Consider the following 15,958-nt stretch of genomic DNA (forward strand, 5'->3'; position numbering starts at 1 on the left):
TTTATTTCCAAAAAAGACTTGACCTATGGCAACTACACTCTGAAAAACTAAGAGACCATCGATTAGAGAAAACATGACCTGTCACAAGCCCATGACAGTTCAGATTCCAAGTAATTTAGCTCTAACCTTTTTGCTGAAATGATTTAAGTATCACCATCTCTATAATAAAAACAACCAAAAAAAGCTATTTATGATTCCCAAACATCAAATTACAAAATGGAACCTAACAGGTACACAAGAAATAACTAGAAACTGTATTTAAGTATATAATACAGAATCCCTAAACATCCTAAATTCAAAGACAAACGAAAAGTCCTAGAATCAAGATATAAAACATCTCATTGACAATTCAGATAATTAGTCTAGAACCAAGTCATAAAATTTTCTTACTGATCTCAGTTATTCCCAAAACACAGAAGTCTCTGATTCTATAGCATCTATTCTTTAAGAAATAAACATGCGTGCATGCACGCCCTTGGCTGTCCCAAGTAAAGGCTGTTGTCTATTCAAGGAAATAGAGTGCAAACTGAGTATTTTGAATGGTTTCAAATCCTGAGTCTAACCAGTTATTATTTAATCTCTGTCCCTCAGTTTCTTCATTTATAAATTAAAGACTCAGAACCATACTTCCTTATGGGTTATTATGAAGATTAAATAATCAAACTTGTGTAAAACATCTAGAACAGAACCAAACAATAAGAGCTCAATAAATGTTAGCAGATTTTTTATTATTACTATTATTATTTCTACTCTATGATTATTACTACTACTACTACTACTACTACTATTATACAGGAAAGAAAGAAGACTAAAGTGAGCTGGAATAGTCAAACATTTGAAAGAACACCAGGCATATGAATGTACCTTGAAAAATAGGTGGGGCTTTAGGGATGACAAGAAGAAACAAAACCAGTCAGTGTGCAAGCAATGATGAGACCAAGGACTTGAGTGCTCAAAGGTAGCATTCTAGATCATAAAGTTGGTTGCATTAAATAGGTCCGTTTCTGTGCAGCCTGGCAGAGGAGTTAAGCAATATTTTGACAGATAATGAGAAATCCTTATAATTCTTAAATAAGGCAGTAATATATTAAATGTATGATTCTAAAATTCTTGCCTGGGCAAGATGCTGGCCTGAGGATAAGGAACCAGTCTAAGAAGAGATAAGCCATTCATGATTTTGGAAACACACTTGTCTGCTACAATATCAAAGTATCACTTTGAGAATCGAGCACTAAATTACTAGAATCTTCGAAAATGGAAAGAGCTACATGTAAACAAAACATAAAGGCCTAGCATAAAAAGATCAAAAGAAATTGTTGTAGGATATCTGAAAGACAGTAGCATAGAGATATGGCCAAAACCATGAAAATTACTATGTAACACTCCTGGTATTTTTACAGACTTCTTTCTCTAGAACATCTCTTAAGGACATTTGTCCTACACTAGCTTTTTCCAAGAAGAAATTATTTGTGAAACCTATCTGTAATCTCCTCCTGATAATTTTTTTTTTTAAATTTTACCACAGCTGTAAGTTAAAATCTCAGAAATAATTCTTTAAATAGTGGGATTTTAATTGGATCCTGCTATAGTCTGTATCTTAAATGTCCTCCAAAGGCCCATGTGCTGAAAACTTTTCCCCATCTTGGCACTGTTGAAAGAGGAGGAAACTTTAAGAGGTGGGGCCTACCAGGATGTCCTCAGTCTCTGAGGGTATGCCCTTGAAGGGCTACCAGGACCCTGATCCCACCTTTCCTCCTCTCTATTGCATCCAGGTCATGAACAGGATGGTTTTGCAATGCTGTGTGCTCTCACCATGAAGTACTCACAACTATAGGCCTAAAACCAATAGGTCTGTCTAATCAGGGGTTGAAACATCTGGAAACTGTGAGTCAAAATTAACCTTTTCTTCATAGTAATGTCTCAGTTATATGTTACAGTGACAGAAAGCTGACGAGCACATATCCCCAACAGAAATCAATCACAACACTTAAATTCCTGGATCTAATCAGTGGTGAATGGTTTTCAACTGTTAATGCCATTAAAATAACTACTTCCTCTTTTGGTAAAAACAAGATTTACCTAGGGCAATTATCATGAAGTATGGTGGCCATTATTAAATCAATTTTTGGACCTTGGGGAAAAACACTTTACAATTCAGAGAAGTGGTGCAAATTCTACCTAGTTCCAAACTGTTTTCATCACTTTTAAAAACTTACAGCAACACATTAATGGAAATTCCTTCTTTCCCCATCTTTACCACATAAAATACAAATATCCGTGGTATCTTTACTCTTTTTTTGTCACCATGGTTATCAGCACATACACTCTGCTACTTAAACTTGGCAAAAATGAAGTCATAATATTATGCCACACATTAGTAGGCTTTCCTTTCACATTGCCTGACTCACTGGGCAATGGAATACTCTATAAACCTAGGTGACTTCAGTTGAGCTCTACTAGCTAATAAATGTTGATAATAAAAACATAGTCTCATAAGAGTGAATTTACTGTGTCCCACAACTGTACCAAACACCTCATAATGGTCAGATTCCTAGTCATATCATATAAAGGGAGCTAAGGAAGAGTGGAATTAAAAACCAGATAGTATATTAGGCCATTGGAGAAATTCCAAAGGCAACAAGTTTGAATCTATTAAATGCGACTTGCTTAATTTTTCAAAAGGTCTATGACAGTTATATGCCAAAAACTATTACTTCACACACAAAAAAATATCTTTGTCATATCATTGGGAATAATATGCTAACATAGAGAGGAAATCTGTTTAGAAATAGGAAACAAATGAAAAAGATAACCATTAATAAATCTCTGGATGAAGGGTTTAGAAAAAATTAGCACCCATAAGAAATCAGTGGCATTGGGCTAGGGTTGTGGCTCGGCAGTACAGCACTCCTCTGGCACGCACAAGGCCCCAGGTTCAATCCTCAACACCACATATAAATAAATAAAATAAAGGTATTATATCCAACTACAACTAAATAAATATTTTTTAATAAAAGAAAAAGAAATTAGTGGCATCATTTAAAAAAGGGTACCACATCTTTATTTCATAATTCTTTTGAAAAATGGAAAACAATGAACCACTTTGAAACTTGAAGAATCCTTAGTAGAATACTTGTAATTAAACTTATAAAAGGGAGACAGGTGGAAATTGGCCCATCTGATTAGAAAAGATCAAAGTCTGCTGAAATTCATGCCAGCACAGGTTGTACTATTGTGGACAGGAGTATTTCTATAGAGACATTTGACAATATCAATCAAAACGACAAATGTACACAACACTTTGACTCAGCAATTCCATTTCTAGGAATTTAGCTCACAAACTTGTATGCATGTATGCACAAGTTTTACACTGTAGTATCAGTGAAGACAAAAGTCTAGAAAGAACCTAGTTGTTCATCAATAGGAACTGGTTAAGCAAATTATAACAAATTCAAACACAATATAGCTATTAAAAAATAATAAAGATGCCTGAGATTGTGGCTCAGTGGTAGAGTGCTTGCCTAGCATGTGTGAGACACTGGGTTCGATTCTCAGCACCACATATAAATAAATAAAATAAAGAGGTAAAAGAGAGCTAAATAATTTTAATTAAAAAAAAATTAAGATATATTTACTGTTGTTGGGTTAAGAGAGAAAAAGGAAAATGCTAAAAAATAAATATGTTTTAAAGGATACTAGTATTTGTATTGAGAATGGAATGAAGATATATACCTATTAACATATATTTATATGAATTATCTCTGGAAGTACACACAAGAAACTGGTAAAACTGAAAGAAATGAATGACAGAGCAACAAGAAGCTCTTCTCTCTATGCCCTACCATATCTTTTGAATTTTGAACTCTACAAAAGTATTATCTAAAGAAATACATAAATTAAACTTGTAAGCAGAAAGGGATGACGAATTATGCAGAATTTTTAAGTACCAAATTTGTTTCCATTGTGACCTTTCAAAAATTGCCTCTTGCTTTTTTCCAGACATCTATTTTTCATTCTCTCCGGTTAACTTCAAGTTCATTTCACTTTCTTTCATTTAGGCCTATCAGGGACATTGGCTACAAGTGCTTTGCCCTCCCAGACTACTAAATGCCAACAAGGCTGATGAACTTTACTCCAGTAACTATCACACAAAATGAGTGACAAAACAACGGCTATGAAAGAAATCTAAGATTTACAAAAAGGTAGTTGACCACACTTTTTCCAACAGGAAATAAAAAGTGAGGGAAGACATGGGGGAAGTAAATATAAGATTTGAGAAATTCAGTTTTAACACTATATAATCAAACCCGCCTTCTAACCAGGGCTAAGAAGTGGCTCTGCACCTAGACTATCTAAAGAATCAGTGGATACCACAGCCACTGCTCTTTAGTAACTGAACTCTATTCATCTCCATTATGTTATTTATTTACAAATGCATCAACATTGATATTTCACATGCTAGTGTCTTGTTTTTTCAATTTTTATATACACACTCAATAGTTTTGCAACTCAGAAACTGAAATAAAGGCCTAGAATCTCACTGGCCTAAGCCGAAACATAACAATCCCTTAAGACACAAAAGGAACAGCCCCTTTTTGGGTAAAGCAATATTTGCTTCTACTCTTCCATAAGTTTTTTAATATATTTTTTAGTTGTATTTGGACACAATACCTTTATTTTTCTTATTTATTTTTATGTGATGCTGAGGATTGAACTCAGCACCTCACACGTGCTAAGGCTAGCGCTCCACTGCTGAGCCACAAGCCCAGCCCCTTCCATGAAGTTTTAATTAGAGGAAAAGAACATGACTGGTCCTGAGGATATGGGAATCTGGGTAAAAACTACTGCAAACAGGGTATTGTGGACAATAACAACCAGTAAGCTGTATATTCACATGCACCCTGAATAACCACTATCATAAAGACAAGCTCTTTGCCTCAAAAGCTCTAAAAAATAACTGAAAATCAGTCCACAGACTTCAATCAACAATCTCAATTTAAGTAGGTAAAACTATACTTAAATCATGAGTAGGTGAACAGGTTGCACGAAAACCCTTACTTAGGTCTAAAGTGCCATTTTTACTTTACCCAAACCCCACAATATTGTTTCCTCCATCAGATACAAAAGTCCTGCCTACTAGTAAAAGTCCTCTTAAAAATTAACTTTGCCAGGCATAGTGGCGCACATCTGTAATGGCTCAGGAGGTGAGGCAGAAGGATCACAAATTCAAAGCCAGTCTCAACAAAAGCCAGGTGCTAAGCAACTCAGTGAGACCCTGTCTCTAAATAAAATACAAAATAGGGCTGGGATGTGGCTCTGTGATTGAGTGCCCCTGACTTCAATCCCTGGTATCCTCCCTCCCAAAAAAACAACTTCCCCAAACGCCCTATTTGTATTAAAATCAAACATGCAAGTCCCTTTTTTCCTAAAACCTCTGATTTGCAATAAAAACATACTGATAAGATTTTTATTTACATACTAACAATAAATCAGGAAAGTACATTCAGAATTATCTCCAGATTCTTAACATTTGTGATTACAAAAGATACAAAACTGCCACAAGGAAAAAAAACAGGTCTCTGAACCCCACATAGAAGGCAATTAATATTTTAAAAGCAGAGAGTGAATATACATGTGAAATATACATTATGTTGTCACATAAGCTAAATTAACTTTCTAGCTTGGCATAATGACAGGGTAGTTGGGAGGGAATGTAAAAGAAAATACTCAACAGCTTAAAATTAACAATGGGCCCATTTATTCAAGGTAGGATAGTTCTCCCATTTCAGCTTGGAAAGACTGAAAGTCTTTCTGTCCTCCTTCAGGAGGGAAACTCTGCAGCTGGCATGTCTGGAGAATCACTCAACTACATTCACAGTTTCACTAGGAATCAAGCAATGGCAAGAAAAGTCCTCATCTTCACTATGCACTAAAATGTAACAGGGAAATGCTGACTTGAAGGTATTCAAGTTCCATCCTTAAAGCATCAGTTCAATTAGTTTCTTCTGAAGGAAGTCAATCCCTACAAATACACGAGTTATGCCCACTAAAACTGAGAAATACTTATCAGCGTCTTTGTCATTTCATTATACATTGTACTATTGTGCTTATTTCTTTACTATCCAACCTTTGCATTCCCCAGGCCTTTGTATCTTCTTGAATGACTTCTAGGAAGTATTCCTATAACTACTGAATAAACTAATTCACAGCACAATATTTCACAAATCTCTCTCGCTCTGTTCTATTCCCAACTGGACTCCATACTTCAACAATGGTAAATTCATTCTGTTTTTCAAAAAATCCAACTAAAATTTTATCTAAGCTTATCCCCTAACTTCTTGGAATTAAAGTCATTATTATCTGAGTATTAGAAAGTCTGACTTCATTCTTATCTGCTAAAGAAATGTTTAAAATGCATTAGGAAGAACTGGGAGAACTTCTTTAAGAAATTCAAATACTGATGGTGAAGAAAAAAGTTCTAAAGTTAGATATAAGAAAATGAAACACGACAGATATGTAGAAATAAACTTGATTTTTGTAAATTGATCTTGTATCTTGCAACTTCATTAAACTTATTTATTTCTTTTAATAGCATTATTTAAAAAGAAAACAAAACAGAGTATTCAATTTAAGGATGTTGAACATAAAAGATATTACTCAAAAATATAATATTATTCTTGTAATTCTATCATGAGGAACACCAAAAAACTTGCCAAAATATAGCCTTGAATTGTGCAACAAGTCTCTTATTTCTTCTTATAAAATATATTGGCAAAGACCAACAAACCCACACTGCTACAATGAAACCCATCCCCACATTCCATGGCTTCAGGGCAATTCCCATAAATGCAGGGTCATAAAAAGACAGCCTGCTAACTCCTGTAAGCCAGCACTCCATTTTAAGGATAAGAAACTGAAGACAATGACATGTGATCTACAGTTATTGGAATCTGAGGCTCTTTTTAAAAAGTTAGCAGCAATTGCTAATCTAATCTTGGATATCCACCTACGAAAGAGCATACAAAATTCATACAATACAGATGGATAAACAAACTTGACTGAAGTGTTCAAATTTAATAGTTTTTATTCTTCATGAAACAAGTCATATTCAACATGTTCACAAGCTGGTACTATAAAACCTAAAAAAAAACAGACTGTTTAAGTTACCACCAGTGGCTTATTTATCTCAAAACACAACTTGACACTCCAATGTTAAAAAGAATGTAAATGGCCCTCCAGAGTTCAACATAATATTATCTAAACAAAGAAAAAATTATATACTTTTGAACTCTAAAAATAAAGATGCAGATTCCTAACTAAGCACAAACTTCTGGCTTTTTACTTTTTCCTTTTTTAATCTCAGTAGACTATAAATTAAAAAGTATATAACTATGAGGGATTTAAAGTTACAAGTTACTAAATAATTTTCCTTTTAATTTTATGTTATTATAAAAGGTAACAATTGAGAGAATACTGTGTGCCAAACCCTGCTAAGAATTTCATATGCATCATTAAAATAAAGGAATCATTAAATTACATGTTTTAAGGCATGTTTCAATTTTAACTGCTTCTTGATACCATCAATTAAAGAACATGATGACCACTGAAAAATATCCCAATAATCTTACATAATAAAGCTGAATAAGTATAATCAGAGCACTAATTACAATGAGAGTAAGTAAAAATTTTATAACATTAATAATGTTACCACAATATAAATTAGTTACTAGGCACAAATCTTCATCAGGCAATGTTACTAGCATGTTTAAACTAAACCACACAAGGGGTTAAAAATAACTATAATGAAAGGCCAACAGCCCAGCAGCAGGGTTGAGCCAACATTCCCTTCTCTCCTCCCCCTCCCCTTCTGATCCTCTCCAATCCAGAATGAATTGCATGCCCCACTGCACAAGGCCCAAAAAGGTCACAGTGGATGGCAAAGACTTTTGTAAGAGAACAGAAATAACTCAGCAGCTTTGTTACCATAGTCTCTTTTAATCAGTATGTTCAAAATCCTTTAATTAGCACTCTGTCTACACAAGGAAGGCATTTCTCTGTGCCAGGGGAGGGCACCTATGTGTATGTACACAGTGTTCCGTTGTATCAGCAACACAACATGGAGCTAGTACTTCAAACTGTCTGCCAGGGAACTGAAGCACATAAAACTTTTTAAAGGCATGGTACCACATAATTTACATATACTATTTATATACCAATTACCAAACAATAAAGTAATGATGAACCTTGTTTCATTCAGATGTCAATTTGTTTGGGGACTTTTTTTTTTTTTCCACAAAAACTGAAGTATTTTAAACTGAGCAATAGCTTTAATCAATCAAAATATGATACTAATAATATAAAATAATATTAACAAAACAAAACCAGACAATATTTTGTCCTCATAATAGATCTTCAATAGAAGAAAAACACTGCCTCACTCAGGAATAAGTCACAACACACATTTTCATATGGACACTTTACATTGAAAATTTCACCCAACCACAAGTCTTAAAACTTGCAGGCTGGCACTGGGAACTTAGCTCAGTGGTAGAAAGCACCTGCCCAATGCGTGAAGCCCTGGGTTCCACCCCTAGCACCGCAATTTAAAAAAAAGAAAAAAAAACTGCAGGCTGGATTTATATTTTCTTATAAAATCTGATTAGATTCAAGGGGAAATTGGTAATACATTAAAAATAGCTACTTGAATCCACAGCCAAGAAATGATGAAAATTTGATCAGTAAAAGGGAATTTGTAATATTTTAACAGGGATATATAGGTGTAACAAACATATATGTGTGTGTGTGTGTACATATGTGTGTGTGTATAGTTTTTGTTATTTTTAAATTGTAGCTGGACACACTACTTTTATTTATTTATTTTTATGTTGTGCTGAGAATCGAACCCAGAGCCTTGCACGTGCTAGATAAGCACTCTACCGATGAGCCACAACCCCAACCCCAACTTATTTTTAATCTTTCAAAATCAAGTTGCATTTAAATATATCCATATATGTATGGATATATACTGTAAGATGCAGAGTATATATACATGTTTATACATATATACACATACATATAATTAAATAAAATTATAACCTTCTAAATATCTGGTTAGAGAAACAACCTAACTAAATTTAATATAAAGTAAATTAGTGGCAGAGCACTTGCCTGGCACGTTTGAGGCACTGAGTTCAATCCTCAGCACATATAAATAAATAAATAATAAATAAATAAATAAAGGTGCAGCAATAACTAAAAAATATTTTTAAAAAATGATAAAGTGAATTATTGGGGAGGGAGCAGAGAATAACTACATGAAAGCCAACTTTTCCACACCAGCCAGGTGCTCACAGCACTGCTGTATGGTGGGAAATAGTATCAGTGTTTCACAGACTGGTATAAAATTAAATAAGATAATACATTTATAGCACTTTGCAAGAACTTCAAAGTTTTCTGGGAGTATTAGGACTGGAATAAAAGGAAAACAGAACAGGTATTTTCATGCATGGTATAGGGGTGCAAATTGACACAACTTATCAAAATGACCTATATATAATATTACATATTACATGGTATTCACTACAGCACTGCATACTGTAATAGTAATATTGGAAATATAAATGCCCTTCATTCAGGCATTATGATTAAGTAAATGTTGCTTCCAAAATAAAGAGCCTCCTTATATATTAATAAGGATAGTTCTCCATGGTAAATTGTTAAGAAAAGAGCAACATATGGAACTGTACATAGCTATTATTTGAGTAAACGAAAAGTAGAAACTCACATGTATCAGAAGAAAGGATTTTGAAAGTTTCATCAAGAAAAGATAAATGTTTGAGGAGATAAATATTTTTCAACTGATTTAAACATTACACAATGTACACATTATCAAAGTATTACAGAGTACCCCATTAACATGTACATTTTTAAATTTATAAGTACATGTAAGAAGACACGAAGAATGTGACTCTACTTTGCGTGCAACCAGAGATATGAAAAATTGTGCTCTATATGTGTAATATGAATTGTAATGCATTCTGTTGTCATATATAATAAATCAAAATTTTAAAAATGAAATTAATTTTTATCTAGGAACACAAAAAATACCCTGTTAAGAAAGTTTTACAAGTTATTAATAATAATAATTACCTACTGATGATGAGTGAAACAGTGCTTTACACAGTCAAGCCTCAATAAATGGAAGCTGTAATTATTCCCTTCGTCAGTATCAAAATTATCATGAAAATGTATTCTTAAAATATAGGGCTGGGGTTGTGGCTCAGTGGCAGAGTGCTTGCCTCACACATGTGAGGCACTGGGTTCAATCCTCAGCACCACATAAAAATAAATAAACAAAGATATTGTGTCCCTGTATAACTAAAAATAAATTAAAAATATATATATATATAAATGTATGTGTGTGTGTGTGTGTGTGTGTGTGTACCCACATACACAGTATACATTCAACTAAATCTATAATGAGGTCAAAAATCTCAATTATTCATAGGCTGACTACTTGGAGATCCAATCCTTTCATTTTCTTTTCAAAGGTAAGTAGTTTTGGGACATTTTATTGTTGATTATCACTCCACCAGAAAGTGAGCTAAGGAAATAATACCAAAAATAGTCATTTTAATCAATCTTGATCAATTGTTTTTAATAAAACATTTTTTGGAGATGGAAAGGACCACTAAAATAGGGTGACTTTATAAAGTAACATAGAAGGAAATTAAGGCCCAGAGAATTCCCCAAATTGATGTAGTTCAAAAACTTAAAAGAATCTACTCTCTAGCAAAATGCTTTTCCATTTTATTTTTGCTAATGTGGGGAAAGCTGAAAATAAGCTAAACCCAAATCAATTATCCTTGCTAAGTCCCTTTCCCACCAGCAGTCTTTATTAGATAACTAAATCTGCTGAGAACAAACCCCACAAACAATTATAATAAGTATAGTAGAAATCAATGGAGATATTCAACAACTCAGCCCTGGGGTTTCCAGGACTAAGTACTGAATGAACAACTGTAATAAAATCTGTAAAGTTTGCTTACACTAGAGATTGTCAGAGGCATGTTGAAATCCTTGCCACCTTGCAGCCGGAAACCCCAAGGAGCTGGGCCAACCAAGGACACACTGTAGTTGCTCATGGTTCTAATGGCTCAAAGTCCAAGGCCAGAAAATGCAAGAAACTGTGAAAGAAAATTAGATGGTTAACAAAACTGTTTATTCAAATTCCTATTACATACCTAAATGTATTTAATAAAAAGCCAACTAAATTATGTTCAGTATTTTTGGGAGGAGGTGAAGAAATATAGAGGATAAGTCTATTAAGTTCTTCACTAATTTCAGTCCTTTTAAAAAGTAAAATTGCCAGGGACCATGGTGCATGACTGTAATTCCAGTGGTCCTGGAGGCCAGAGCAGAGGGATCACCAGTTCAAAGCCAGCCTCAACAACTTAGCGAGGCCCTAAGCAACTCATAGAGACACTGAATCTAAATAAAATATAAAAAAGGGCTAGGGATGTGGCTCAGAGGTTAAGTGCCCCTGGGTTCAATCCACCAGTACCAAAAAAAAAAAAAAAAAAGAAAAGAAAGAAAAAAATACTATTAGTTAATTGACATACATTTAAACTCATGACAATTTCTATAGTCTAAAAATTCCATACCTGAATATTTCTATAGCTACTTGATCAGTTTTATAACTTGCTACAATCCATTTTTCTGACTTCTTGTATACAAACTTTAATTCAATGTATTGTACAACAATTTATTAATGTATATAAGAACAAGGTATGTGTGTGTGTCTCTGTCCCTCTCTCTCTCTCTCTCTCTCTCTCTCTCTCTCTCTCTCTCTCTCTCTCTCCAGCACACCAGCAGATCCAACCCAGGGCCTCAGGCATGTTAGGCAAGCACTCTACCACTACACTACACCTCCAGCCCAGAACAAGATTTTATTTCAGAATTAATTCAAAATGATTTTCTCCTTCCCTCTACCTCATGCATTTTTTCTGCCTGTGGTTGACAAGAGCCTTCAATTTCACTGACCTAAAAATCTAAGTTATCCTAACATATGAAAGGACTTCAAACCAGGAGATTCAAATCATGTCTTCTAAATACTGAATTACTTAAAATGACAAGTTGTCTTTTCATAGCACAAAACTATTCTCTCCAATTAAGAACTACAACTTATATTCCCTCTTATAGAGGCATGGTACTTTCCATACTTAAAGTAATATTTATTTTTCCTTCAGATAGACAATGATAATAGCTGATATTTTAGTCAGAACCTTCTTCTTGTTTTATACACATACCTCATCAGGCAAAGCAGAAAGTAAGCATTTACCACCCAGTAAATAAGACTCTGATTAAACATAGAAGTACAAGGTTAACTATAATGTATGATATTGAATCTGAGTGTTAGGAAAGAACTAGTGTCTTCTTTGTTCTGTTTTGCTTTAAGTATGCTCATAATGACTCTACTTTAAATAATTTGTTTTAAAAATTATTTGTTTTAAAAAGTCTAACGTGGAGTTTCCTATCGGTTGTTACTGTGGTGGAGATACTAGGAGAAATGAAGATTATTTTTAATGTAATACAAAGAAACATTAAAAGTCTCTCTTTTAAAAATATAACAGAGGTCTAATTTAAAAAAAAAAAATACTTTTTTAAGCTAAGATACACACTTCCTTAGAAAATCTGAGCTGTTAAGTCAAATCATCACCTTCTATTATCTGTCTTAAAATATATCTTCCATTTTTTAACCCTTTCAAAATTTCTATCCCGTCACACCAAATTCATATTAGCAAATGTAGATATTTAAACCAGTGGGTATATATAAACAGGTTTCTTCTCAAAAAAGGAAAATGAGGCAATACTTTAAAATAAGCCTGGTTCTTAAAGAAAACATTCAGGGATAATGTGTACTGCATCTACCTAGAAAATACATGAGCATTTCCACGGGCATGGTAGTGGATTAACCACCAGGCAATAACATGTTATTTCAGGACTGAAGTATATATGCAGACCACTAATAAAGAATCAAAAGGCCACAGCAGAAGTCAAATTTCTACACATAGGTGAAAAGGGAATAGCTAGGAGTTAATTAGAAACTACACATAATTTAATTCCTTTCCCATTATAAAGAGATTTTCCTAAAATGAGTAGATAAAAAGTCTTGATGTTGGCATACAATACAAATCAGATTTACGTAAATCCAACTGTTATTTTGTCCTCTGTCTTCTTTTTTTTAACCTTTAACCTGTGACAGAGGGAAAAAGATGAAAATTTGGCTAAACTTCCTATGGTCCCAGTCTTCTCTACAAGAAAAATGTATTTCATGTATGTATCAACCTATGTATATAATTAACTTCTCTTTACTTGGGGATTTCCTTCCTGACTTCTCCCATTTGTTATGAAAATTTCTATCATTGGCAAGGTCACAGCCACACAAGAAAATCAGTGTCATTTCTTTTCCAGATTCTCCTGCTAGCTTCACTTGGAATTCATTTGCTTAAAATATTCTGATCCCTAAGCATTGGCAATATTTTTATTGGCCTTTTCCAGGTCTCCTTCATGCAGTTATTAGTGCCCAAAACCCTTCGTAGAATGCCAAGCAGACAGGAAATAGCAGCCTATTCTGCCTATTCTGTTTTCAAGCACGTAGAAAATGTTGGAATTTCTGTATAGTTCTGGATTTTCTTTTAGGGAAAGTCTAAACAGTCTTTGCTTGGTACTAAGAAGGGAAGCTTGGTATTTCCCACACTTTGTGTCCCAACTTCTATGGTGGGTGGGAGAGGGGAGAGAGCTCATGATGGACTACTGAGTGACAAGAGGGGCCTGAAATGAAAGAGAAACATCTTGAGGTTCCCCCCCACACACTATTGATAATAGAGGTAATGCTGAAGAACTAACGCTACAGGAACAGAATGAAAGCGGTCGACAAGACAGTTTTCCAGCTGAGGTTCACGCCTAACCCCGTTTGCCAAATAAGGCTCCCAAGCAGGCTGTTTCCGTGGCAGGCGGGTTCAGACGTCCTCACGGTCAGGAAGGCGGACTTGGGATAGGATCCGGCGTTCACACCCTAAACCTGCCCAGCCCTGCGCAGCCACAAATTTTCTTTCCAAGTTCTTACCGGTTCTATACGCCCTTCCTCTTTCCACTTATTGTCAAACGTACCGAAGGCAGAGTCTTACAAAAGTCCCCATCAAATATGCCAAGTATTAATAAATGTGGTGTTCGTGACAGATTTGTTTTCCAAGCCAGTTTTATTTCTGGACGCACGGAAGTTTTCCCCAAACAGGTTACGCTACTGTGAATACTTAAGGTGGAAATAAATGATTCTCAGTAGCCTGAGAGCAAACAAAAATTAAAGACCGTTTGGTCCCGCTGCCTCCCAACACCCCTGAGAGGTCTGCGCTGGACGGGAGTGCACCCGATGTCAAGGCGGTGCCCAGCAACGCAGGGAGCCGGCCAGTCGGGTCGGTGCGGCTGCGCCCTGGAGCCCCTGGGCGCCCGCTCCCGCGCCCCGGTCTCCGGTGCTCTTGTCCCGGCCAGCCAGAGCCGCGAAGACTTCCAGGCTCGCCCTCCAGCTTCACGCCCAGGCTCCCGCTGCCCTCCAGGCTCCCGCTGCCCTTTCACCCGCACTCCTTCCTCCCTGACGCTCGCCCACCTCCGCCGATCTGCGCCCAGAAAGCACCTGAGGAGCCACCCGCGTGCGAAGCGCGCCCCTTCCTCCTCTCAAATAGGCTTCCCTCCTCGCGTGTGGCGCGCGGCAGCAGCTTTTCCCTTGCTCCCTGTGAGGAATCGGATACGCTCGCGCACCACCACGGCCACTCACCTCCGGACCGGCACCGCGATGCCTCCGCCTCAGTAGAGCGCTGACAAGTGACTCCCGGTGCGCGCGTCCTCCCCAAGGCCTGCGGGGAACTTCCGCCCTCTCCCTCCCCGGCCCCGCCTCTGGGCCGGCCCCGCCCCTCCGCACCCGACCACGCCCCGGAGCCGCGCTGAGTCTTGGTGCGCCCAGAGAAGGTTGTAGCAGAGCCAGGATCAGGGGCTTGCTGTGGATGGCTGAAGCTGCAACAGAAAAATAGTAACTTTATGGAATTTCGGTGGGAGTAGTCTTAGGGGATTCCACGCAGTACCTGGCGGAGGTTTAGCCTTCCGCGTGTCGGTTTTGTAGTTGGGTACATTTCTATCTCCGGAAACAAATTGGCCAGCAGTTACTCTGGCTAAAAATAGAAAGGGGTTTTGGATAAATCCCTGTCTATGCAAGTTCAGCGACTATTGCCTGGTTTTTTGACCTTTATACATACTCTGAGAAGTGCAAACACTAAATTTACCTATCAGGAATTGAAAATGCCTAAATACGAAGAAGTTAAATCCATCATCACACCGCAGTGATAGAAAGCAGTGGCCAAAGAGTGATGCAACTTATTGTTCCAAGTCCAAATCAATAGCCCACTCTCCTGCTTCCATAAAGTTGCTTGCTTTAGCCTCAGGAATTTATTCATAAGCAAACGTGAATATTGTTCAGTGAACATATGAAAAGGAACCTGTAGAACCTTTTACATGGTAAATTTGTTTTTAAAGTGTGAAAGGGCCATTCTTAGTTAAAGGGGCATATAAAACAAAAATAAACCTCATGAAGTCCGTGAACCCCTAGAAGTATAAACAAAATTTTAGAGAAGGTTCAAACCTACTCTGTCCAAAACAGTAGCTACTAGTCCGCATGTGGCTACTGAACAGTTGAACTGTGATGTACTGGGACTGAGGCACTGAAATTTTTTGTTGTATGTAATTTTAATTAATTCAAAATTCAAAACAGGCAGAATAACATTTCTATTAAACACTACTTTGGATAGGACTACATTCATTTTACTTGCGGAAATTTGGACCTGTGTTAGTCAATTTTGTTGCTATGATAAATAACTGAGAAAAAAAAATCTGTGGAGGATTTATTTTG

The 15,958-nt window shown here is 36.2% G+C and overlaps 1 protein-coding gene across 10 annotated transcripts in view; it reads right to left on the minus strand.

Moving 5' to 3' along the window:
- Pdlim5 (PDZ and LIM domain 5) overlaps positions 1-14,942 on the minus strand; it is a 223,942-nt gene extending 209,000 nt beyond the window's left edge. For 5 of the 10 annotated variants that reach the window (XM_046458916.2, XM_046458915.2, XM_058583848.1 and 2 more), the window contains exon 1: positions 11,049-11,186. In XM_046458916.2, the coding sequence (XP_046314872.1) occupies positions 11,049-11,144 (96 nt within the window). In that variant the 5' untranslated portion in view covers positions 11,145-11,186. Of the gene's footprint in view, positions 1-11,048; positions 11,187-14,692; positions 14,717-14,833 lie in introns of those variants that run through there. The other 5 variants (XM_046458911.2, XM_046458909.2, XM_058583847.1 and 2 more) reach the window with 4 other exon arrangements.
- Positions 14,943-15,958: the final 1,016 nt, after the last annotated feature.

This window comes from Marmota monax, unplaced genomic scaffold (assembly GCF_021218885.2).
Source record: "Marmota monax isolate L192 unplaced genomic scaffold, Marmota_monax_Labrador192_F-V1.1 WCK01_AAM20220418_F8-fsc00002, whole genome shotgun sequence".
NCBI classification, from domain to species: domain Eukaryota; kingdom Metazoa; phylum Chordata; class Mammalia; order Rodentia; family Sciuridae; genus Marmota; species Marmota monax.